We start from the raw sequence: 25642 nt of genomic DNA, 5'->3' as shown, positions 1-25642 counted from the left end.
ACATCCAACCTAAATCATCCCTCCCTCAACTTAAAACCATTTCCCCTTGTCTTGCCATTACCTGCCCTTTCAAAGAGTTGATTCCCCTCCTGTACTGAAAGGCTGCAAGGAGGTCACCCCGCAGCCTTCTTTTCTCCAGACTGAAGAAACCCTTTCCTACACACTGCAGCAAGGTGGAGGAGCTGGGGCAGAGCCCAGCAGCTCAGGTGCACCAGGCAATGAGATGGGCTGAGGAGCACTGGGTGGATGTGAGACTTCCTGAGCAGTGCTGGGCTTCACAGTCCTCCTCCTCAGGAGCTGAACCTGTAGCTGGAAGGATAATGGGAATGCATCTGGTTATTTGCTCACACACTGAATAGGGCTGTGTCCTGGGGTGTTGGCAAGCTTTGGCTGACCCCCATACACTGAGTTTATACCCTCCAGACTGAGCCCTGATGGGAGACCGAGCAGAAGGGGCCATGGATGCCTTTTCCAGCACGCTTCCATGCGGGCATTCATTTTGTCGTGCACAGGACCTGGTTGTTGTGCTGCTTTATCAAAACATGAGCTCCCTATTCCTACATTGCCACCGTGGTCCCAGCTGCAGCAGTTATTCTAGCTGTTGTTGTGGGTCATCGGTCTGACGTTGAGCTCCACAGCAGCGCGTGTGATTTATGCACTGGCAGATTGCAGTGCAGCTCTATAAATAGTGACGGTGGGGGAGAAGGATATTAAGGCAGAGCACGGCCCAGCACCAGGCACACAGGGAGGGATTTGGGTAGCGGGCAGGGATGTGGTGGTGGGGAAGGAAGTCAGTTGGAGAGGGTCAAATATATCTCAGAGTGCTTCACATCGTAGATGCGATGGGATGTGATATAAACACAGCAGGCTTGCTCAGCCGTCTGCCTGCTTCTCCTCCATCCTGCTCTCCTCAGGGCCTGAGCATCTGCACTACGAGGGCCGGATGAAGCCCTAGTGAGGCCCGGTGGTTCTGTATGGAGCTCGCAGCCTGCTCGAAGCGATGGCCCAGGCCTGTCCTCCAGCAGGGGGAGGTGCGGGCATCCAGTGCCGCCCCTCGTGCGGGCTGACGGTCCCTTTAAGGATGCCGGGGCCTGCCTGTCCGTCAGAGCCCGCCGCGCTCTCCTATTGGTCGCTACGCCCCGTGCCGCATGGGGGTTCCGCCCCTATCTATAACGGGGTTTACCAGCACCTTCTCAAGGGCGCTGCCGTGCGCCTCAACCACACTACCGCGTCACGCCTGCCCCGCCTTTCGCGCCCGTTCTCGCGGGCAGCGTCGTCCTATTGGCTACGAGGAAAATCCATTAGGTCTCGCCCCGCCTCAGCACGGAGAACTTCGCCGCCCATTGGCTCGTATCGGTGTCGGTCAATCTCCCTTCTTCGCGGAGCCAGTCCTCGTGGTTGATGGAGTGAGCTGCCATTCAGTTACCAGCCCGCCTCCTTTCCCCTCTCTAAGCCAACCGGCGTCCGAGTGAAGGAGAGCGGCGCTCTCTGATTGGTGGAGCTGCCTCCGCAGGGTTAGGCTGCGCGCCGGATATATCTAGCCGGCGGCAGAGCACGCCGTTGCGTGAGGTGCTTCTCGTCCGCCGGGCAGGCCTGTGGTCAAGCGACGCCTCCCGCTCCCGTCCCGCTCCGCCCGCAGGTGAGGGGGAGGGCCGGGGGTGGGCGGGAGAGAGCTGGTGGCGGGGCCGCGGGGCCGCGGCCTCGCGGGGACGGCGGAGGGCTGCGTGCGGCGGGGCGATCCCCTTTCCATCCCCCACCTCCACGTTTCCCCCCTCTTCTTCCCCCCCCCAAACCCTGGGGTAGGCCGCGGCCTGGAGGGGTCGATGGGGACGGCGCTGAGGCCGCCGCTTGTTTTCGGCCCTCGTCCCGCGGTGAAGCCCGCCCGGCCCCGGCGCGGCTTTGTGGGCAGCACGGCGGGGCGGGCAGCGCCCTCGGGGCCGTGCGTGGAGGGCGCGGGGTTGCCGGGCGCCGTTGGGCTGCGTGCTTACCGTGCGCGGGGGGAGGAGCGGCCGGCGCGATGTGGGGCTGCGAGCTTTGTTCTGCGCGCTGCGTGCTTTTCTTTCTTCCTTCTATTTTTCCTTTCAGTCCCGTGCTTTTTATTCTCTGGCCGGTTTGTTTTTGCTGTGAGGTAACACGGCGCTGGTCTCCAAGGGCTCAGCGCTCCCTCCGGGCCGCCGGCAGCTCGGTGCCGCACGCGTGATTTCGGGGCGCTGGATGCAGGATTGCGGCGCGGCACCGCTGCCCGTGTGACCTTGGCCGGGCCGGGATCGAGCCGAGATTTAAAGCGGTGCTGCTGAGAAGGCCGCTCAGCCTCTTGCGAAGCCCGAAATGCGCCTGGTTGAGCGGGGGGAACAACGGCGGAAAGGTTTGGGTATCGTCCACGTGCGCTTTGCTCTTGGATCTGCATGACCTGATGAATTTTTCCGGGGATACTGATGGCTTCTTTTGTTATGGCTTTCGTACACGTAGTGAGCATTCATTGCAAAAACAATGACTTGTTTTTGTGTTGTCGTCCCCCCCCCCCCCCCCCCCCCCCCCCCCGGTTGGCTGAAAGCAGCTTTTGCAGCAAGCCGCCATGTTTCCAGGCATGCTATTTTTGTCTGGCCTGTGTTCCACGGGATGAAGTGACAGCTTTAAGAAACCTGGACGGTGCTATCGAGCTCTAGAAGCTCACACTTTCAGGTGCCCTGAATTGAATGTTGTGTGTTGGGTTGTTTTCAGCCAACCAAGTCTCTGAGCACAGGCATCAAAAAGGAGGGAGTGCAGAAGCTGGCAGACAAAAACTGCACTTGAGTTTGTTTCTAAAATCTTCCTTTTGGCCTGGTTTTCACTTTTTAATGATAACTTCCTTTTCAAGTAAAGAGGAAGCCTAATCATTTTTGCTAAAAGATAATTCTGTGATCATTTTATGGTGCTGTTATAAGCTCAGTCCCATGATCTGGGCTCACCTCTTCCAGAGGGCTTTGAGTCCATATATTCAGTGAAGTCTTCATTCACTGTATTTACTTCAGTCAATATATTTAGAGAAGTTCAGCATCTCTTTTTTGACCAGCTTAGTAGATCTCATATCAAAATATAAGGTTACATCTCATCATTTATGTGATGAGGGATCTTGTACTCCAGAAGTCACAGAATGTCTTTGTGATAAAAATCTCTAGCTTTTTTTTATAGTAATGCCTATTCTAGGACCTTCTAGTTTGCCTGAAAGACAGCATTAAAACACACTGGGAAGTGGCATTCTGCAGTCTTAGGAGAAGAATCCCATCCACGAGCTTTAGCAGATGTGTATCTCATTTTTTTAGTGTAAATAATCTTTTAGAAGGAATCTTGTATACATCAAATCTGGCTGTGAACAATGATTTCTGTTTCTCGAGTTGTGGGAAATAGGGGACTGCCTTTTTTTAATGTGCTTTCTGAGTGTGAATATGTTTGGCTGGAGCTAGAGAACGCAGTTAAAGTAAAGGAGAAGACCTGGCAGGAAGCTCTTTGCTTAAGTCCTGATTTCTGAGTATTTATCTGTAGTCTTTTGAGAATGTATTGCAGAAGCTTGAGTTTGGTATCACAGTTTACACTTCAGAGTAGCAATTAGTTCAGAAATAGCCAAACTATGCTGATGTTTCTTGACAGGGTTATCGTTCACTTTCTGTAGTGGCTGAAGGTGCACCTGAAAGCTGGTTCAGAATCATGGAGTCATGCATTCTGTGATCATAAAAAAGCAACCAACCCAGCAGTTTCCTTTTTCTCCTTGCAAATGGTTGTAACAGTGTATACTGAGGAGCATAATTTAATGAAAATGCAATAAAGAAAACAAAAATGGTGTTACTGTGTATTGATAGTTCTGTTTGTAACTTCTGAGAGAGCGTTCATGAGATCAATGCGAATGGCCTGCTGGAAAACAGAACTTGAATTGTTGTAGTTTAATATTAAACCTGAGTTGTTTTGGTCCATCCAAGCAATACGATGAAAAAATCAAAGAGGAAATCAAAGTAGAGCAGGGCTTTGGGTGGTGCTTGTTGTTAGCTGTAATCTGCTGTATTTGAAATAAACCAAAGGGGGGAAGTGATGGGATCCAGTCAGTGATAGGCAAAACTTCCTATGGATGCCTGTGTGAAATATCCAGAATTGATGTGAAGCAGCTGGCAGTGAACTTCTTGTGGGAATGAATAGTCCTGATGATCCTAAGCTACCTCACTGAGTAATTAAAGCTAGCAAAATGCTGCCCGCAACAACAACAAAAATCCACCAGACAAAACCCTTCATCTTCAACTACTGTAAGAATGCCCAAAACTTTGCAGGCAGTGAATATTCTGGTGTGGAGTCCTAGTCTTGCTATATTGAGCCTGGACCTCTTCCAGAAAGGCGTAGCTGGTGGAGTACTTGCTTTGAGAGCTTGGAGATGGCGAGCTGTTGGTTATGGAGCTCTTCACAGATTTCTACATTCCTTACTGAGGCAAATGTGAAATACTGAGTTTCAAAGCATTGGTGGCCATTTCCCACTTCCTTCTGTGTTGCCTCATCCTGCTTCTACTTCACCTTATGGTTTGCTATGCTGATTTTGTTTTGATTATGAATCTTAACAAGGGACGGATCAGTCTGAGTTGGCTGATAGATGTCTGAGGAATAGCAGTCTTCTGTAGCAAAATGGACAGCAGTGCAGTAGTTGACTCTTGAAAGGAATCTGTTGCTTGGCATGCAGAAAGCATTTCTGTTAAACCTTAGTTCTTGTGACTCGAATCCAAATGGGAGTGAGCTTGAATTTCACAGCAATATCTGTGTGGCTAGGTGTTCTAATCTGCTTCATCTGACTGCTCCTGAGGAACTTTTCCTTTTTACTTTGAGAAGCTGCAGTGGAGCCAAATGGATAAAATGGCAGGGCTAAGAAGAGGACTGGACCTGCTGCCAACTTCATCGGGTTGTTGGAGCAGCTCTTGGATGTCAAAACAAAACCTGTTCTAATGGGAAAATCATAGGGTTTAAGTTGCTGCTTTATAGAGGAGCAGTTTAGAGAACAGTATGGGCTCAAAGCTGACCAACTTCTCATTAAGGAAATAATTGATAAACAATTCAGATTATTGCTGTCTTTGAATAGATAGCACTTCTTAAGATTGAATTTTCATGGCTAAAATGTGTGGAAAAACAATTCTTCTCATCATAGAATAATTGAAGTTGGAATGTGTCCAGTTAGATATGAATGTCCTTCACCTTTGTTGAGGTGAACAGCCTCTTTGGGAAGATCTGATATTTTTTACTGAAAGGGTAGGAATATTTCTGTGGGTTTTTGAGGCTTTGAGAATTGAGAGAACTCAGGTTTTCAAGAGGAATTAACTCTGGATTTCTGTCATATCACAAGGACCATTTGCTATAATGCTTAATGCAGTGTAGCTAGCTTGTGGTCATCTGAAGTGTACTGATTGTGCTCAAGGCAGGTTATCTTAGTTTCCTGCATCAAGTTCTGTACAGTACCCTTCCTTAGCTTGTTCTGTTTTAGTATCAGGACAGTTCCAATTTCCTACATCAAAGTGAAGCAGGGTATAAGCAGCCCAAGAAGCATTTCAGTACAAGGAGGAAATGGAACGAGGCCTGCGCTCCAGTGTGTTGGGGTTGTTTGCCTAACACTGCAGCCCTGGTTACAGCTTCTCAGTAGTAAAACCGTATGTCCAGATATGCACAAAGGACTTCAGAGGATTTAGTGTATGTGGGGGTTGTTGTGATGGTCTTGGGGTGCTCTAAAAACAGTGGCTATTTACAGACCTCTGTAGGCACCTGTTGAAGGTGAAAACTGGCTTTAGCTGCTTTCTCAAGATTTCCTCCTACAGTTCTTGCAGTAGTGCCTCTGAGGCCATGTACCACTCTGTTCTCAATAGCTGAGTGCTCCCTCAGGAAGAATTCAGAATAGTAACTGCCAGCTCAGACCTCTCCTGCTTTCTCTAGAAAGATCAGGGATTAAGATGTATAGTTTGGTGCCTTGGTAACCAAAGCTTGGGAACCCTTTTTTAGGTCAGTGAGTATCAGATATTTGGAACTGAAATTTGTGTGCTCCCTGGAGCTTCTCCCTTACCTGTTTTGTGTCTCCTTTATGTAAGGAGTGACATGCAGCTTCTGGTAACTTGCTGAGAAATGCAAACGTTTCATGTTCCAGTATCATAAATCTGTAGTACGTGTTATTGAAACAAGAGTAAATAATACGCCTGTGAAAGTTGGTGTTGTTATCTCTTGGTAACATAAGGAATAACTTGGCTGGCTGTCTTCTGAGTTGGGGAACTTTTCCCCAGTGGTACAGAACAGCAGAACTTCCCAAAAAGTGATGCCAAATAGGCAGTGTGAAGTGAGCTTCTCAAGCAGACGGCTGTAAAACCTGACCTGTCATGGATGTGAGGCAGCTGCAGTAAGCATTACCTCTACAATAAAACATGTTTCTTGATGATAATTCCAAGCAGGAACACAAATGCTTCTGCTGCAGTGTTACCCCTCTGTGTGTGGCTAATTTCACAGGTTTTGCTGAGTAGGAATAATTGCATGGTGTGAAATAGGAAATTGGAAGCCACTTGAAAGAACTTTAAAAAGGAGGAGTGGGAAAAATACTACTGGTGGTGTAGACCCTACATTAAGGAAAAGGAAAGTGCTTTATGGGTGAAGGCGAAGAAAATTGATGAGAAACACTTGTGATATTTGTAAGCTATTACTTAGATTCCAAGTTAGATCCCTTTGTGTCCTTTCCCTTTTAAACAGAACCTGACTTTGCTGTTTGTCTTTGCACCATAAGTGAGCCTTGATGCTTCTACCTACGAGGACAGTGTATATTTTCTTGCCCTGATTCACTGTTCCTTACTGTGCAGGTACAGGTGCTGCTCCCAACTAGCTTTGTGTTTTGTTTCTCTGCTTTTGATCTTCACGTTCTTGAAGTTGCATTCCTCTGGATGTGTCACTGTTTGTTTAGATTCTGACTAATAGCAGTAAAAATCACAAGTTTGTCTCTTTCTGGCTTGGCAGAGCTGAGCATTAAGAGAAATGCTGAATGTTGACTGGAAGCTGTCAGACTCCATCACATCTGTGTACTTGTGGCTCACGCTTGGGTCTGTTAGCAAAAACACAGCCTGACTTGTAGAATGACAGCTCTTCTGTAGCAATTCATGGTTTATTTGTATTCCTAGAGCGTTCAAGGGGCTGTGCATTGCCCTGGGGTGAGGCTCCCCATCTGCACAGCCAGCAGGGGCTGTTCAGTACCAGCATGTGCAGTGCTGAGTGTAATTCTCAGTAACTGGTTTTAGTTCTGTAGTAGCACACTTCACTTACAGGTAACATTGGATACTTTCTTATCCTGATTATTTGGATAGTCTGAATAGAAAACAGTTAAGCTTTGATTTGGAGGGTTTTCTTTGTAATGATGTATCTTGCAGATGGTACAATGTGCAGCTCTTCTGTGGTGCCCTTCACTGATATGTGTCAAAGATTTTAGAAAGTGCTTTTAATGTTGCTCTCCCTTCCTGCAGCATGGTGTTAATAAAGCACAGAGAGATGTTTGCCTGAAGATGGCAATTCTGGTTCCAGACTAATTTTTAGATTTCAGCTCTTTAATGCCTCAGATGCCCTATGAAGCACTCCCTCTTTGTAGGAAGTGTGGCTGTGGTACAGAAGATGCCGTTCTTTGTAACGAATGGAGGCAGTTTGGTTTAAGGATCCAGATATGCATCTTGCAGGCTATTACTGAAGGCTCATCTGTGATGTGCCTTGGACTGCGTGCTGCTTTCCTCTGAGGACTACCTGCTTCTAGAATTTCCTATCAATACTTACTTTCCATGGACTTACTGGTGTTCTGGGGTTACTAAGACTTGAAGCTGATAATCTCACAAAGTTTGTTCTTCAAGTGTTTCATTATTCCTTAGGCAAGTTATCCCATCACTGAACTCTCAGCACTTGCCTGCAGAGTGCCTTGCCTTTATGAAATAGTGCTGCCTCCAAAGGTGATTTTTCAGACAGAACCCTTTTCCTGTGGCTCTGTCACAATATAAAAAATAGGAGTAGCTGTGGGCAGGTATGCAATGGCCTCTATATAAAATGCAGGCTGTGTTGCTCCTTGTGATGCTGCACTTCTGAATTCTGTGTAACCTCTACAGGAGAGCAGTTTTCAAACTTGTGTTGCCTACTTATTCAAACTGCTTTTCAGTCCTTTATTAATAGTTGGGTCTTGAGGTCAACAGCAGGTAGTTCTTTCTTCCTTCTCTCCCTCAAATAGTTAAGACTGTTTTAAAATAAGGGCATCTCACATCTCAGTGTACTTGATATCTTGCTTTTAAATATGCATTCCCTTGGAAAGGTTTACATTACTCTTCCTCTTGAAAGAAAGCTGGTGCAGAGACCTGAACCCCTGGATGAGACAGGCTCTGGAGTTTGCCTAGTGATGCACGCTTAGCTTGTTGGTGTTTCACGGTTCAGTGTTTTGTATCTCAGTTCACACAGGTACTGGTTTGTTTCTTTGCTCAATCAGCAGCAGTAGCAAACAGTGGTCATGTAAAATGGTGGGGAGTGAGAAGAACTCCAGTTAATTCCCCTTTGTTGATTAACTTACACTGCAGATTGTGCCTGCTGGAAGCATATTGGGCCACTTTCATTATTTGTACTGGCTTTTTTCTCTTGTCTGAAACAGCAATCTTATCTGTTTCTAATGCTGGCCACTCTAGATAGATAGTTTAAGGCTTTGAACACTGTTACCAGAGCATTTTAAGAAATCCAAAATGATACTTAATAAAACAACCTTATTAACTGTTGATGAAACCTTTTAAAGTCCAGCAAAACTGCCATTTGCCAGCTTTGTGCTGTGACGTGCTTTGATGCAGGCATCTTTCTTCCACATGAGCTCCTCTGGGAGTTTCTTAGCTCTTCTTATGTGAAGGAATTAACTGACATGAAAATAAGGGAGTAGGGCTGCATCAGGAGTCTCCCATTCCTGGTTTAAATGGGAAAAAGCTCTGTATAGGGAGCACATCAGTTACAGCATGTTAACTTGCATGGAAAGGTAAAATTGCAGAAATGAAGGGCATGAATTCCACGTAGGAGAAACTGATTACAGTGTTGGAAGCAGCATAACAGCTCTGATAGTATCTTAATCAGTTAAACCTGTAATTAAAAGCATGGGGGGGAAACTGTTTTGGTGCTCTGTAAAATGCACCAATTTGTTGAGACTCATTTGCTGTTCCTGCTTACGTAGCACACCGACAGCCAGCGGAGCACGTGGGGCTGCTGCAGGGCTGTTCCCTGTCTGCTGTGCAATATTCCAGTCAAATGGAACTGTGATGCACTGTAGTGATCTTGTGGCTTTCGGATGGACTGCTGCTTCTGTTGGAACAGAAGTTAAAAATATGGTTATAAAAAGCAGAGAACAAAGACACCAGGATGATATAAGAGCAAACTGTTGGAGCCCATTCCAAACAGGCCACTTCAAAAATTGTGCTTGTCTTTGTTAGTACTGTTGTTTTTATTGACAGAACATAATTAAAATCCCAGCGTGCTTTAGGAAATGAAATTTGTGTTATTCCAGCCTGAAAGACTTTGTGATACTGAATCTTTGGCTTCTGACCTTGTGTCCTGTAGTCTCTGGTTGTCCTGAGAACCTGAATGCTGCAGTGTGTGTTAGAGATGCTTGTAGTACATGGGCAGTAATAGAAACAAGATGGAGGCTTGAGTTTTTCTGAATGTGGGCAGCCAATGGTCAGTTGACTTTTTTCCAGTTTTCTCACCAAATTACTGTGCACAACCAACTAGCTAGCTGTTCTTTGACCCTATTAATTTTGTGGATGCTGATGGGTTCTGTGGACCTAAATCTAAATTTAATACACCATTTGCATAAATGGCTCTACTTTACATAACTGTACTTTAGAAATTCAGTGCCTAGCATTGATTTTCTGCCAAGTAGGAGCGCTGTAACAGATGGTGGAATTTTCCACCAGCCAGGTGATAACCACTGTAAAGGAGGTATTTGTCTTCCCCTAAGTCTCCTGGCTTAAGGAGTGGCATCACACTGCAGAATTGTTCTGATCCATTTGCTATAATTTGAGTTATTCTCTGCTTTACGTATATGGGGTAATATGAATGTGTGTTTCTGGATGGACTTCAAATCATCAAATTTTCAGCTTTTCCTGTTAACACCCTTTCATTTCAATTGACAAAAATGTGTGGATAAGCTTCCATCAGAAGTAATACAGTGATAGCCCAGACATTTGGTCCTGTCACGTTCTGTGCAGTATGAAACATTTCTCATTATTGTCGGTCAAGGAATAGAGGAACAGTGAAAATCACTTGGAGTAGTAGGCAGCAAATAATATCTGGAGATGCTTGGCTTGTATCGTTCAGGTTGTGCTGCTGGCTGGAGATCAGGAACAGATGGCTGCTGGCAGAATAGCAGCAGGTGCAGCAGGAGTGAAAACAGATTGCAGTCCTCTGGTCAGATCATACAAAGGCTTTTCCCGTTTCTGTTTGGATGTTAATGAGAAGTGGGCACTCTGCTATTCTTCCTTCTGTGGTAAGAGTCAGTTCTGAGAGGACTTCTTGTGCTTTTTCACTTTCAGTAGGGAGATCCTTTACTTTTGTCTTACAAATATGAGGTGCAGTCAGGAACCACTGCCTTCTGTATGCCTTCAGTGCAGTGCTGGAGTGAGTCAGAACAGCTCTGGAGATGAGAGTGCTGGTGGGTTCATACAGGTGAGCTGTTGAGATCTGAGTGCAGCAGGTAACGGTTCCACGTCAGGTGAGGAGGGGAAGCTTTGTATGTTCATCCCAGAAGATAGGGGAAAATAATTCTCAGAGGCACCTGCTGTAACACTTATCACAAGTGAGTAGGAAGTCTTCTGAACATCAGTGGAAACAAAGAAGGGGTCTTCGTTGAGGAGTGATGCACTGCCTGTACTCTCACCTTCAACCAGGATAGAGGAGCAAACAAGCAGTTCCATAATGTTCTTCTATATGGAGTTGCTGTGATCTGAGGGGATGCCATAGGACTGTTTTTCTAATAGTAAACTCATGGCACAGGGGCAAGGTTTTAAACAGTTCAGTTTTGTATTGCCAGTTACACCAATGGCCTGAATGTGGAGGAGCTGCCTGCCACTTGGTCCAACTCCTTCAGGGTTCTGCTGCTTGCTGTGCTGGTGTTTCAGAAGTGCTCTGTGGGAAATGGCTGCATGAGGACATCAGCTATGGTACTCAGCAGCTTGCCCTTACTTTCCCTGTTGGGTAACACCTGATATTTTGTAGGAATCTTACTTAATGTACGTTTGAAGGCAATCAGTTTCGTAGATTTGAGGGTTTAGTTCAGTCCATCCTCTTAGACATCTGTATATGTAATATACTGTGCCTACAATTGAAAGGTTTCTTTAAAACCACAGATACTGAGAACTTCCTAAAATGAAAGTGATCTGCAGAATCTGAGCATCTCCTGCAGGGCAGACCCAGCTGTGGCGTATCACTTGCTTCATGGTTAGCTCATGAAGATATGAAAACATGGAAAGCTTCTTGGTGTACTGAAATGTATGTTCTGCCTCAGTATTGCCCTGTCCTTTGTTTACAGTATGTTTGGTGTTACACTATGGCTTGGTATGGAGCAAGGGTGCCAGACTTGATTCAGCTCTATGTGAAATCCCATGCTCTGGGTCTCTTATGTTTTCTTTGGCATTTGACACTTCTGTTTCGTGTTTCTGATACCACCTGCAGTGTGGTGGGTTCCTTTGCAGACCCATACATGCTGTGCATTTGAGCTGTCAATGCAGTAGACTTCCCTGGTAGGTCATCTCCCTGCTGAAGCTGTAATTTGTCACTGGTTCGTGGCATTTATGGGGCTTCTTGTCTGAAGTACAGCAAACACAATGAAAGCATCATACTGGAATGAACTGGAGTAAGGCTTAAAGCAGTACAGAGGAAAGGCAGTCTGAATGAAGCCGAGGAGGAACAGATGATACCCATGGGCAACTATTTACCCAGAGTAAAGGATGCTGTCCTGTGCAGTGACAAGAGAGCTAGTTCCAGCATAACTGCCAAGTGCTCTGCAGGCTTCATCAGATGGGTCTGTGTTAGCTTAGCTTGACTGCGTTTTCTAGATAGCACTGCTACTTCTTGAGGCTACTTAACAGTTGTAATATTAAATAAAAGCAGATGAACACAAATTCAGCAGTCAATGACTTTTTTTTTCCTCGAGGGCTCAAGTCAGTGGTGTATTAGTTTTGATTTGCAGCACACCTGAAGTATGTTCTGTTTGTGTGGGCTGTGTTGTGTAGGGAAGGGATTCCGTAGGTCAGCAATAGGGAGGAGGTTCTCTCAGTTCTTATGTCTAGGTTTTGATCTTCTTTTGATAGCATTTGTTTGCCTCATTGTTGGTACCACTGCAAGCTCTTACTGTGAGCACTGCAAAGCCAGGATAGTTTCAGGGAAACTGACTACTATGTAGCCTATGTGACATCCAGAGCTGAACTGTCAGCTCAGCACCTATTCTGCTACCTTTTGGTATCACAGAACACAAAGAAAACCTAATTCTGCTTATATTAGGAAGCTTTGTTAGGAGTACTATGGTGCCTTTTTTAATCAGTTTGAACAGTTTGTACAAATACTTGAAGAGAAGGAAACAGATGCGCACTGTGTAACCTTCCTACAAAGACTTTTTTCTTACAACTTAGGCCTGCTGAAATGAGATAGGAGGTACTTAAATCAATTTGTCCCTTGGCCTGGGAATGGTACTGTTCATCTGACCTGGATTTAAATGATAGTGGACTTGTTCAGGAGAAATAAGGGAAGAGCAGCATGCGTTGGTTTGTAGCGCAGTACCTTTGATATAATCTGATATTCTTCCAGTGCTCCTGAGCAGCAAGTGCTGCACTGCTAACAAAAATAGATTGGACTCTTTCTGACCTTTTATAAATGCCCTTAATACAGTAGCATAGGCTTTACTTTGAAACATATGACTTTTAATTCTGATTGTGAAGTCAAGTGAGGTAAGTCGAACTTGGATCAACTGCAAATGACTTAGCTTCTTAGCAAATCCTCTTGGAGAGCCATTCTTGTTTGCTACCTGTGTTTTGCTGAGGGTATGTAGGATGACTAAATGCTGGAATGCTATGAGGTAATGTCCCTTGCCTGTGCAGCCTCTCCCACCTCTGGTTTGCTCCCCTGCAGTCCTCTCCCTCTCTTCAGCACCAAAGATTGATGACTCTGAAAATACATTGGGTAAACTGCTTACTGTGTAAAACTGCTAATAGGTTTTGGTGTGTGCTTTCTGCTGTGATTATGTGGCTTATGCTGTCTGTTTGAGAACAGCAACACAAAAATGCTACTGTTTGATAGGGCTTTTGCTTTTCTTTTAGTTTTCAGTTGACCAAAGAAATGGTGATGGAGAAGCCAAGTCCCCTGCTGGTCGGGCGGGAGTTTGTGAGGCAGTACTATACTCTGCTGAACCAGGCACCTGACTATTTGCACAGGTAAAGCTCTTGCTTCACTTCATGATCAGCTTTTGTGTGGTTTCTTTAAATCATATGTTCAAAATCAGTAAGTAAACTTATTCCCATGCCTTAGCTTCAGTGTTTTTGAAGATAGTTGCATTTCATTTCATTGTGCTTTGAGGTGGTATTCAAGCAATTGTTTTGAAACCTTCTAATTTCAGGATCTGTTAAAAGACTTCTCAGACCTTTCCACTTAAGTGGACAGCTGATCTCTGTTTAGCAGAGAGAAAAGTTTAGGACACTGTGAACTTGAGTTCCAGATTTTATCTGCTGTCAGAATATTGTTCCATGATATTTAGCTTCGGCTTGCAATCCCTAGTTATAAAATGGGTAACTTACCTGCAGTGCTTTAATTAAATAAACAGACATTGCTTCTTGCCTCAAACTTGAAGCCAGAGCTTGAGGGAAGCCTCCAGTGTCCTGTGTGTTCAGGGTACTATGTTTCTTTATAGCAGGGTAAGGAGAACAGGGTGCACATCTAGTTCCTATGAGAGACTTTAGTCTTGGCTGTTATTGTTTGGGTACCTGACATATCTGAAGACTGCAGCTTATGCAGTTCTTTCTTTCCAACAGGTTTTATGGAAAGAACTCTTCTTATGTCCATGGTGGCTTGGATTCCAATGGAAAACCTGCTGATGCAGTCTATGGGCAGTCTGTAAGTATTTGGAAAAACTTACTGTGACTTACTACTTTCTTTTCTCCTTTGTGGTTGAGACACATATCCAGCTGTGATTCATCCACTTTGTCGGGTGGCTTTCTGTAGAGAAACGTAGTGGAAGGGATGCCATTCAGAGGGATCTCAACAGACTTGAAAGGTGGGCCCAGATGAACCTAATGAAGCTCAAGACAGCAAAGTGCAAAGTTTTGCACTTGGGCCAAAGGAATCCCAGGCATGTATATAGACTGAGGGGAACGGTCCTTGAGAGTAGCCCTGCAGAGAAGGATCTGGGGGTTCTGATGGATGGAAAAAACTTGATGTGAGCCAGCGGTGAGCTCTTGCAGCTCAGAAAGCAAATGGTATCTTGGGCTCCATCAGAAGAGGGGTGGACAGCAGGGCCAGGGAGGTGATTGTCCCTCTCCTTGTGAGGCCCCATCTGCAGTATTTTGTCCAGGTCTGGAGTCCCCAGTGCAAGAAAGATGGAGAACTGTTAGAGGGTCCAGAGGAGGGCCACAGAGATGATCAGAGAGGTGGAGCACCTCCCCTGTGAAGACAGGCTAGGGGAGCTGGGCTTGTTCAGCCTGGAGAAAAGGCAGCTGTGGGGTGACCTCCTTGCAGCCTTTCAGTACCTAAAGGGAGCCTATAAACAGGGGGAGAGTCAAATCTTTGGAAGGGTAGATAACAGCAGGATGAGGGGAAATGGTTTTAAGTTGAAGGAGGGAGGACAGGTTATATGTCAGGGGGAAGTTCTTTACAGAGAGAGTGGTGAGGTGCTGTAACAGCTGCCCAGAGAGGCTATGGATGACCTGTCCCTGGAAGTGTTCATGACCAAGTTGGATGGGGCTCTGGGCAGCCTGGTCTAGCATTAAATGTGGAGGTTGGTGGCCCTGCTTGTGGTGGGAGGGTTGGAGATTCATGATCCTTGAGGTTTCTTCCAACCCAGGCTGTTCTGTGAAAGGGGAGGAACAACTGCTGAATTTTACACAGCAATAGTTAATCAAGGTATGCTTCCTTTTGTTGAAGTTCACAGTGTGAAATAGCTTGCAGAGCGAGCTTAGAGCTTACTGTCAAACTTTCTTGTATAAGTTTGGGTATATAAGTGTGTTGTTTCTTCTTTCACTGGAAGCTTCTAATTTATCAGAAATGACTCTCACAGTATAACCTGTATTCTGTCCTTCATAGGATATCCACAAGAAGGTTCTGTCACTAAACTTCAAGGACTGCCACACAAAGATCCGTCACGTGGATGCCCATGCCACTCTCAATGATGGGGTTGTAGTGCAGGTGATGGGAGAGCTCTCCAATAACATGCAGCCCGTGCGCAGGTTCATGCAAACGTTTGTACTCGCACCTGAGGTATGTTATATTGAGTGACAGCATTATTGCAGTGCTTCTACTATCATGTCAAGATTTGAGGTCTGTTTCAGTGTTGGAATCTCCAGTGTTACACTGGGGAGGTAGTTTGCCACGCAGTTGGGTAGGAGTGCTCTGCAAATTCATAGGGGATTTGTGCTGCTTCTGTGTGTTCATCAATTAACCTTGGGTATCATAATTACAGATGTAAATGCCCTGACTTGTGGCTTCTTGATAGCTACAGCACTTTTTTTCCTTATGCATTCTTTAAAATGGTTCTGTCCTTAGTTTGCCTTCCTAGCTACTTGTCCTTGTATTGGAATGAGTGGAAAGAAGAAAATGCTTTCTGTCCCTTGAAGACAGCATTTAGATTTTCTTGTTTGGTGAAGCGCTTACATGGTGTTTGAGGTGGCTTTCAAAATACACTACTTGAACAAAATGATGATGGGAAACGGAGGGAGGATTGCAAATTCATATTACTTTTCAGGCTTACTTGGGGCTAAGAACTAGAACCTTGAATCACAGGTTGCTCTGCTTAGTGCTCCATCAGCTATAAGAACAAAAAGCATTACATTTCCTGTTGATTCATGCATGCTTGACTTCCTAGCATATCTTTTTACCTGTGTAGTGCACTTTTTTAAAGGAGGCAGCTTTGGATTGATCTGCTGTATTTGTGGGGGAAGGGTGACTTGCTTCAGCTGTTTGTGTTTTGTTACTTTTTGATATTGCATTTCATGTAATTGAATTATTTCTCCTCTTTTTCTTCTAGGGCTCTGTTGCAAACAAATTCTATGTCCACAATGATATCTTCCGCTACCAAGATGAGGTTTTTGGGGACTCCGACACTGAGCCTCCTGAAGGTGGGCACCAGCAGACTTGGTGTGATTCTGTTGGTGTTTGTCCCTGGGTCTGCTACGTGCTTTGTTTCCAGACTACAGGAAGTCGCTTTCTGCAGCATTAATCTTTATGATGTTCTGAGTCTTTTCCTTGCCTGTAGTTTTATTGTTTCAACACTGTAGTTTTCTGGTATCTTCTCTTTCTATTGAAAGAACTGCAAGGCCTTTTTTGGGCAGTAGAAATCAGATTTGTAGGCAACAATTGTTTTCTGAGGTACTTAGAAAATGTTATTTGATGTCAGACAAAAGCAAGAACTCAAGTGGAAGCATAGCTATAAGGAAATGTCTGCTTAGCACTGTGTTTTGGTAGTGTTTCCTTGTGCTCCTTGCAGAGACTTCAAATGTGTGTTGGTGGGAGATGAGTTGGAATTGAGTACTAAAGCAGTGTGTGGTGTTTCTTACTTCAATTAGAATCAGAGGAAGAAGGGGAGGAACCTGAGGAAAGACAACAGACACCTGAGGCTGTTCCTGATGATACTGGTGCTTATTATGAGCAGACTGTCAGGTAATACCTTTGTTAGATGGTAATATTGACTACTTAAAGAACAAGTCGTATGAACTTGCTGCTACATGTGATTTTTCCCTTTTGACAGTTGAAAGACAACTGAAACTTAAATGCTGTTACGCTTAGTGCAGAGACTCTGGATTATCAGAAGATGTAATGCTTTGGTCTGTAGTGTAATAATGTGAAGCTTGCATACTTCTGCAGTGTAGTTTTATTTAGATTACCTTTGTTCTTCCTCTTTAATGAAAAGTGGTTGGCTTCTTTGTTAAACAGGTAGCATTCCTTACTACTCAGTAATCTAATCAGATGCAGTAAATACCATCCTTATTTTCTTGTGCTAATAGCAATGACATTGAAGAACACCTGGAAGAGACAACTGCAGAGGCAGAGCCTGAGCCAGAGCCAGAACCTGAACAGGAACCTGAGCCAGAGGCTCAGGAAGAAAAATCTGAGCCAGTATTGGAGGAATCGGCTCCAGAAGAAACTGTGGAGAAGAGTCCTTCTCCAGCTCCTGCTGATCCAGCTCCTGCTGTGCAAGAGGACTCCAGGGTAATAACCATGTGTGACTCTTCATGTTCTTTCATCAGGAAGTTTGATGTGCTGCTTTCTGGTGAGAGAAGTATCTGGAATTAGATAAGTGTTTAAATGCTCTGTAATTCTTTCCTGAGTCCAGATACTTCTTTTCATGAGCAGTTGCCTTTTTCTCATTGGCTTTTATACAACAGTAGATAGTTGAATTTCTATGTAGTAACTACTTGTCTAAATTTCTATGATCTAAAGGAAGACTTTGTGAACTTGGGGGTTTTGGAACTTTTGTAACAGTGAGAGGCTCAATTTCTTAGGTTCTTAGTTCATAAACAAAGCTTCTGACGTTATTTACAGACTGTAGCCAAGATGCAGAATCAGGAAAGTGGTTGAGATTTATTCCTAGCTGTTTCTTTTTTTTTGTCGCTCTGTAGTGTCAAAGGAGTCAAAAGTTGATAACTGAGTACTCCATAGAGCAATGCTTTGATTAACTTTATTGTGGTACTTGGTGCTAGACTGTTGCTGTCTCAAATTTCAGTTCTACTTGCGTGCCAGAAACAGGTTAGAAGTGGAGTTCAGTTATTGTAATAATATGTCTTCTGAATTGGGATGATTTGAAGGGGATTTAGGCAAACTGCTGATAGTTGAATCCATAATGTCATGGATTACTTAAAACTTTGATGCTGCTAACAGACATGGTAACATCAGGAATATGGAGTTGAGTCTAATCTCTGTTTCTTCAGGCATTTTCTTGGGCATCAGTAACCAGTAAGAACCTCCCTCCCAGTGGAGCTGTTCCAGTATCAGGGATACCGCCTCATGTTGTGAAAGTACCAGTCTCACAGGTAGGAATTCAGCATCTAAAGCTGTTTCACTGCTAAACTGGCTGGCAGGAAGCTGAGATGGGAAAGAAGTAGTGAAATCAGTGTGATGATGAACTGAATTCTTAGGCACTGAGGACTGTCTAATTCAGTATTCCATGGTGGATGTCATAAATGCTGTTCCTTGGTTTTTGAACTGAGTAATTCCTCATGGAGAAAAGAGATTATGACTGCTGATTGTATCTGCAGTCTAAAACAAATGTACTTAAGAGGAGAAGCAGTTTCTCTGACTTTCTTCCTTTGCTTACTGAGGAACAAGGTTTTGTCATGAAATGAGTATATTGTGATATAGCCATCCTTCAGGCAGTCACTTCTTGTGCAGTTGTATGGAATGACATAGGGAACTTTAGGCTGTGGCACTCAATATCAAATCAATGTGTTTAGTCACAGGTGAGAAGAATGGAATTCAGGCTTTTGACTTAATTTTCAAGAGAATTGGTAAAATTACTTGATAGTGAGCTCTTAAATGCACTGCTGTTTTCTGTTTGCATGATAATTGTCTTTGAATTCATACAGCCCCGTCCTGAGGCCAAGCCTGAATCTCAGACTCCACCACAGAGACCTCAGAGGGATCAGAGAGTGAGGGAGCAGCGAACAAGCATCCCGCCTCAGAGGGGTCCTAGGCCAAGTAAGAAAAGCCACAGAGTGTGAAACTTTTCTGCTCTTTGATTTGGTGGTTTTGGGGAATTGGTAAACAGGAGTGTTGAGAGTCTCACTAACATTGAGGTTTTTCTGCTTACCTGGATATTGAATGGCATTCTCTGAAGTATCCAGGTTTTTATTTGCTATTTGCTTTCAGTCAGATGACAGAAAGCAAGCTTTTAGAAAATTCCTGGAGGAGGGTATGTATAAATGGGTATAAATTCATATGTATAAATGGGTACACAGTCTGGATGCTCATTCTGTGATGCTGTTCTTGTTTGTCTGTGGAACTGTCTTTTCTTAAACTTTACTCTTATGTTCAAGTTCGTGAGGGTGAACAAGGTGATGTGGAAACAAGGCGGATTGTGAGGTACCCAGACAGTCACCAGCTCTTTGTTGGGAACCTTCCCCACGATGTGGATAAAAGTGAGCTAAAAGACTTTTTCCAAAGTAAGTTGGTAGTTCTACTCCTCAGGCTTTTGGGGTTGCAGCCATTGGTGTGGCCAACAGAACATTCTAATGTATGACCCAAGAACTTGGCTCTTCTCTTGCAGGCTATGGCAATGTTGTTGAACTGCGCATCAACAGTGGTGGAAAGCTCCCCAATTTTGGGTTTGTGGTGTTTGATGATCCCGAACCAGTTCAGAAGATCCTTAGCAACAGGGTAAATAAACTTTCAGTCAGGCTTCTTGCTCTGTTAATAACAGGCAGTGTTTTCCAGGTGCTTCTGATACAAAAAGGTAGAGTCCTGATCCTCTGAACAAGTAAGATCTTTCCTTATTGAATTGTTGACAAAAGGGGTTGAGAGGGAGAAACTATACTAGTGTTCAAGCTGAGAAGGGTTCCTTGTAACAAAGGAAAAGTACCTGCTTAGTTCATCAGCAGTGATTGTTCATGGAAAATGCACAGTCCATGAGTGTGTGTGTGTGGGATGATGGTAGGCAGTGAATCTGGATGCACCTCAACTGTGCCACGTGCTCCCTTACAGTGTGTTTTCTCAGTGGAATTCTTTCTTTTCTTTAATGCTATATGACAGTATTACTCCTGTATTTCTGACCTTAAATTGAAAGGTAGGTTATCATAGAATGGCTTAGATTGGGAGAAACCTTAAAGATCTAGTTCCATACCTCTTGCTGTGGATAGTGTTGCCAGCTGCTGCGTCAGGGCCCCTTTCAATGTGGCCTTGAATGCTTCCAGGGATTGGGCTTCAACTTCCCTAGGCAGACTTTTTTTTCCTTGAGGTGCAGTTTGAGATTAGGATATTTTGTGTGGTTAGGCACCTTTAGCTGTAGAGTGTCAGCAGCATTTCTAGCGAAGTTTGTGTTAGTGTTGTTGAGCTTCATGTGATTATAGAAGCTCTTAAAGGGAGCTGGTAACTTAAGATCTTAGTGCTGATAGAGTTGCTTCCTTTAAACGCTTTCATTTTTGCAGACAGCAGTTCCAGTGTGGTCTAGGGTAAAGTTTGAAATGGGTGACTTGAAACCATTGCTAAAAGTAGGTTGAGTTGATCTGACTTTGACCCTAATTGGTTTGGGAGCAAGTAGTTCAGTGGCAGTGGGTCCTTAAGAAGTTATCCACAGCTAGTGTGCAAACATCACCTTTAGTAGTGATTTAAACTTGCCTGTTTGTGTTCTTGGATTGAAACCAGAGAAATCCACTTCTGTGTCCTTCTGCAGTGGGAGAGGTAGCTAAGGGCTGAGTGCTGGGCTCTGTGTATGGAGTGTACAATACCAGAGACGTGCTCAGCTGGGGAATTTGTGGCCTTTGTGTACTTGTTCTAACTGTTCCACTCTAGCTGGAGCCAGAGAACAAAGTGGATGCTGAATTCTTAGACGTGGGATGTGTAATAGGCTTTCAGAGTTGGTTCATTCGGAGCATCTTTCATGCAGGCTCATGTAAATGCTTAAGTTACAATGGATGGACATGCTTTTCTAAGATTTGATTTTTCTAAATACATCTTTAAACCTTTGAAAGTGATTTTTACACATCTCCTACCTTGCTTGAAGAGCACTAAATTCTATTGCATTGCAAGGAGACCCAGTGCTTCGGGCAAAAATGTGTTCCTGAAACAGACCAAAGTGGAAGATTTCACACTGCTATGCAGGCCAGTGATAGAGAGGATCTGTCATTCTTCGTGTCATAGGATTAAGCCATCTGGGACTCTGGTGACAGGCTGAATTGGTGTGTATTAATGAGATCAGGGTACTGCTAATAGGTCAGCTCTTTTTGTAAGAGGTATTGGAATGCTCATCTATATCGTGTTTTCAAAAGTGTCACTTTTCCACATCTCCAGCCACTTCTCATCTGTGGTCAAGCATGAGACCGGTTGTATGGTTTGACCACAGTTACATTCTAATCACAAGTTGTAAATGCTTTTCTTTCCTTGGATGGAAAGAAGAGGATGAGAGAAAGTCGCAGAAATCTGCTCGACTTCTGAAGGCTTCCAGATGAATTCTGAACGAAAATATTTTCTCTTCTGTTACAGCCCATCATGTTCAGGGGAGAGGTGCGCTTGAACGTGGAGGAGAAGAAAACACGAGCTGCCAGGGAGGGCGACCGCAGAGATAACAGACCACGCGGACCTGGAGGCACTCGCGGGGGGCTGGGAGGTGGGATTCGAGGGCCTCCACGTGGAGGAATGTCCCAGAAGCCAGGATTTGGAGCTGGAAGGGGGATCGGGCAACGCCAGTGAATGCATCGTGGATGTTGACGTGGTGGTGCAACCCCTTTTTACCTGCAGATTTGTGAATTTCAGCCTTGGGTATCTTGGAATGTGGCCCTAGCCTGTTATAGACTGCTACGTTTGATACTATTTTGGCCCCTTTTTTTGTTTGTGTTATGGTTTTGTGATTTTTTTTTTTTTCTAGTCCTTGTCCCAGATTCCAGCTTTGTGGAACAACGCTTTAGGAAAAGTGGATTTTAAAAAGAAAAGAACTGAATTTCCTTGCTCACCTCAAACTTACGGACTGGATTTTTTTGGTACCAGTGGTCTTTCCTAGAAGAATGTCTTTTTGTTTTTTCTTTTTTTTTTCCTCCCCTCTCTACTGAATTTGGGTGCATTTCAGTCAGTGGAATAATATTTCACATGCATGCGTTCAAGAGCCTATAGGAAAACATAGTACTTGGCAAGTATTTCAAGGGCAGGAAAATAAAACTTTGATTTATCCCTTGAGGGTCATACGAACATCATCTGATCTGGAGATATTGCCACCCGAAAATTGACGTTCACCTTTCTCTTTGTGGCGCTGTAAAAGTGGAATAATGAGTATCCATAGAATCTTTTTTTTTTCTTTTGATACGTGATCACGGAAAAGAATTCTAACTGCTGTTTTACCACTTTGAAATTTTGGATTGTGGGATAGGTTTTAAATGTCTAGAACTTGACTCTCAAAACACTTTTCCTGAACTTGTGGAATTTTTTTATTGAACTAGGGAGGTTTTTTCATGTTTAGTTTGTATTTGTATAAAAAAAAAAAAAGCAAAATTGTTGTGCCTTCTATTTATCTCTCATTCCAGTCTTGGCAAATTGTTTAAAAAAAAAATAATAAAAATAAAAAAGGTCTAGATTTGCTTTATCAAGTCAAGAGTACGCTGGAGTTCTTCCAAGAGGAAGATGTACTTTCTTCTGTCAGTAGGCTTGCTAGGTAGAGGTGGTTATAGCTCAAGTCTTTAATACTGTCTGTTCTTCATCAGTTTGGCATTTCAATAATCAAAAACAAGGATTTTTGTGGATGCAGAATTCAAAACATGTAGCTTTTGAAGCTGGGCAGTTCTCATTACTGATGCTGTACTTCTGTCACATTCTTCAAGTTTCTCTACTGTGATGGTTTTGCCATTTAGGCAAATTCCCTGCTTCTGCCAGACCTGATAGATGGCATAAGCACAGGAGGTGCCTCTCTGTCCTGAAATTATTACATTGAACGCTCTCCAGTACTCCTAAAGAAGCTGAAATTGATGAAACAAATTTCAATTATGGGGATTTTAAGATCATATTACACAAAACAGCATTATATTTCTGTGTAAATATCTGGGTAGAAATGGCAGTCTTGAGTTTACACCAGACCTCGGAGTTCTTGGTTATATGAAAGAACTGTGTAGTAAGCTTCTTTATCTGTGCTAGGGTTTACTGTTTCCATGTTTTCTTGGTTTATTAATATAACTTCTGTGCTTTGTTTGCTCTAAAGCTGGAGCAAAACTGCCCTAACTACAAAGGGTGAGTAGGTATTACCTGTTACACAGCAGTAACTCACTGTCACTTACTTGCCAAACGTAGTGATTGAACCTGGTTGTACTGAATGTCAGTAGAGTGTTGGGTTTTGTTCTGTTTTGGCTTCATCTTCAGTGTTGCATCATTTCCCTCCTTATGGATGTTTCTCAGATATCCTGATGGAATGGAGGAGAGCTGAAGTGCAACAGCAATAGCTGTGGCTGTGTGTGCCCTCTCACAGCCAGCAGTGCTACAAATGCATACTGCTTCCTCTTGTGGTGGTAACTGGTATTTATTTTTTCTTTGGGGGGAAAAAACAGCTCTTCTCATTAGGAATGACCATCGAGTGAAGGTGTGCAACAGAACTGTTTCACTGAACTGTCCTTGTTTGTGTGTTGGTTTTTTTTTTAATTCTCATATGTTGTTTCTGGTGTTCTTGATGTTAAATCCAGGACTGCAGTAACAGGTTGCACTTCCCAACTGCGGAGGTGCTATTAATAAAAGTTTGTATTGATCTTCAAATCTGTGAAAGCATCCATAAACGTGAAAAACCCCCAACTTTTCTGTAGTGAAGTCAGACAATTCTGGCTCACTTTCATCCGAGTTGAGAAATGACTGAGGAATGTCAGTGAAGAACTGAAGTATGTAAAGTGTATCTTGGTTTTGTATTAATCATGCTCTGTGTTAAACAGTGAGACCCAGAGAGTGATCTTGTCAGAGAAGATGACAGGTAAAATAAAATATTTACAGAAACCTTTTTCTTGGGGGTATCTTGTGCAGAAACACTTCTCAGAAGCAAGTTATGCTGAGAGCATCTCAAAACATGGTGTGACACTTCAGGATGTCTGATTGTGGTTGTGGTTCTGTGCTTAGCAAATAACCAACCATGCTGAAAAGACCTGTAAAGCTTCACATTGGCTTTTTTTGTTTAATGCTCAGTAGCTGTGTGCTCTGCTGGTTTATGCAATGACTGTGCTGTTAAAACCTCTATCATCTGAAGCCTTCAGTGCATTGTGTGTTTTAATGGTGAAGCTGTGATTTGGTTGTCTTTGACTGCAAACAGGCTGGAGTACCTACAGCAAAGATAATGTCTGATGTTTGAAGTCCACAGACTCTTCTGGAACAGAAAAGGCTGCAAGGAGATGTCGAGTGAGCAGAACTGCCATGTTCCCTGCTAGCACCTCTGCTGTAGTCTGAATGGTGAATCTTGGGTTCTTTGAAGTATTGATGCCCATGTGCTGCAGAATAGAAATGGTAGTGAAGGTTGGTTGGTCTGTTAAGGCTGCTCTCACCTTCTACAGTAACATGCATAGTACGAGGCTGACTTCACCACCCTTACCTTAACTCTGATGGTCTGGGGATGCAGTGCTTCTATATATGCCTGGTGAGATCTCTACCCTGGTCTCTTCTGACTGATCTTTATAGCATAGGGTAGGATGTGTAGAAATAAGTTTCTTTACCAGAGTAAGAAACAGGCTGTGTGCTGGCACACTGCTTCCAGCAAGCTCCAACATGAGCCTGGAGGAGAAACCTCAGTATTTCTCAGCAGTAGCAGGGATATCCTGCACATGTGGGAGCCTGATTTCCTTGGGGAAGAGGATGATTCTCAGTGCAAGCATGAAGATTGAGTTGATCCCAGAAGTTTCTGATTCTGTGTCTGCCAATCTTTCCAGCCAAACTGTATTTTTAGTTCTTTACGTGCTGCCTGGGGCTAGGAGCAAATGACACGCTGGCAATTTCCCTAATTACTTCCTGCTAAAGCATGCACAAACGATCTCTGTGATTATTTCATTTCCATGCAGTGCCATTCTCCCCTTGGCTGGTAATGTGGAAGAACGACTCTTAAGATCCTGATAATCTTGTTTGCATGTTGTGTGGGAGGTGGGTTAAAGGCTGTGTGAGTGGCAAGGTATTAATAGCTTATCTTGGGAGACAGAAGGCAATCTGAATGCTTCTAAACTCCATTTCTTAAAGGTAACAGGCTATGAGCTATTGATGTGTTCTCGGAGTTGAAGGGCAGAATGTTGCCCTTCTGTTTGCCATCACAGAATTCCACTTGTCATGCCAGGTGGGATCTGCTGCTGCACTGATGCATTCAGACACTATGGAACCACATGACTGAAGGAAAAACAATCTTGTCTCTCTTGATTCAGTGTCAGTGATGTCTGTTCACGTCCCCAAATATTCCTTTGGCTGTCTGCACCCTGGTAGGTTTATTTCCCAATGGGTTTTTGCTGTGCAGTAGTTGCAAAAAGGCATGTGGAAATCTCCCCCTTTCTTTTCTATGTGACCCCTGGCCTTGAGAGCTAAGTTTCTTGACAGGACCTGCTGCAGCTTGTGTGAGAATTTAAGGCCTAGTTGAGCTCTGTATGAGACTCACTTTAAAATCCAGGATAATGTGAAGGTAGATCTAGAAGGTCTTTTCCAACCTGAGCAATTCTGTGATAAGCACCAGAACTTGCTGTTTGTGCGACTGTCCCTGCTGTTGGAAAGAGCAGAG

The 25642-nt window shown here is 44.0% G+C and overlaps 1 protein-coding gene across 3 annotated transcripts; it reads left to right on the top strand.

Annotated features, from left to right (window-relative positions):
- Window positions 1-1506: 1506 nt before the first annotated feature.
- G3BP1 (G3BP stress granule assembly factor 1) lies at window positions 1507-22419 on the top strand. 3 transcript variants are annotated; one of them, XM_048960543.1, is made up of 12 exons: window positions 1507-1639; window positions 13341-13454; window positions 14049-14130; window positions 15316-15489; window positions 16256-16346; window positions 16794-16887; window positions 17232-17436; window positions 18156-18257; window positions 18810-18921; window positions 19260-19385; window positions 19490-19599; window positions 21421-22419. In XM_048960543.1, the coding sequence occupies exons 2-12, from the start codon at window positions 13360-13362 to the stop codon at window positions 21625-21627; spliced, it is 1398 nt and encodes a 465-aa protein (XP_048816500.1). In that variant the 5' UTR covers window positions 1507-1639; window positions 13341-13359; the 3' UTR covers window positions 21628-22419. The 3 variants fall into 3 exon arrangements, with proteins under 3 accessions (XP_048816500.1, XP_048816498.1, XP_048816499.1); XM_048960541.1 differs by having other exon boundaries at window positions 19469-19599; XM_048960542.1 differs by lacking the exon at window positions 1507-1639 and adding an exon at window positions 2248-2365 and having other exon boundaries at window positions 19469-19599.
- The last annotated feature ends 3223 nt before the right edge of the window (window positions 22420-25642 follow it).

Source organism: Lagopus muta, chromosome 14, assembly GCF_023343835.1.
Source record: "Lagopus muta isolate bLagMut1 chromosome 14, bLagMut1 primary, whole genome shotgun sequence".
NCBI lineage: Eukaryota > Metazoa > Chordata > Aves > Galliformes > Phasianidae > Lagopus > Lagopus muta.
This window is presented reverse-complemented; position numbering and strand designations above follow the sequence as displayed.

Bases quoted from the DNA above. Each gene is read 5' to 3' on its own strand.
- G3BP1 (XM_048960541.1), top strand. From the start codon at position 13,360: ATGGTGATGGAGAAGCCAAGTCCCCTGCTGGTCGGGCGGGAGTTTGTG. The intron at 13,455-14,048 runs GTAAAGCTCTTG...TCTTTCCAACAG, and splicing joins GCACCTGACTATTTGCACAG to GTTTTATGGAAAGAACTCTT. The intron at 19,600-21,420 runs GTAAATAAACTT...CTTCTGTTACAG, and splicing joins AGAAGATCCTTAGCAACAGG to CCCATCATGTTCAGGGGAGA.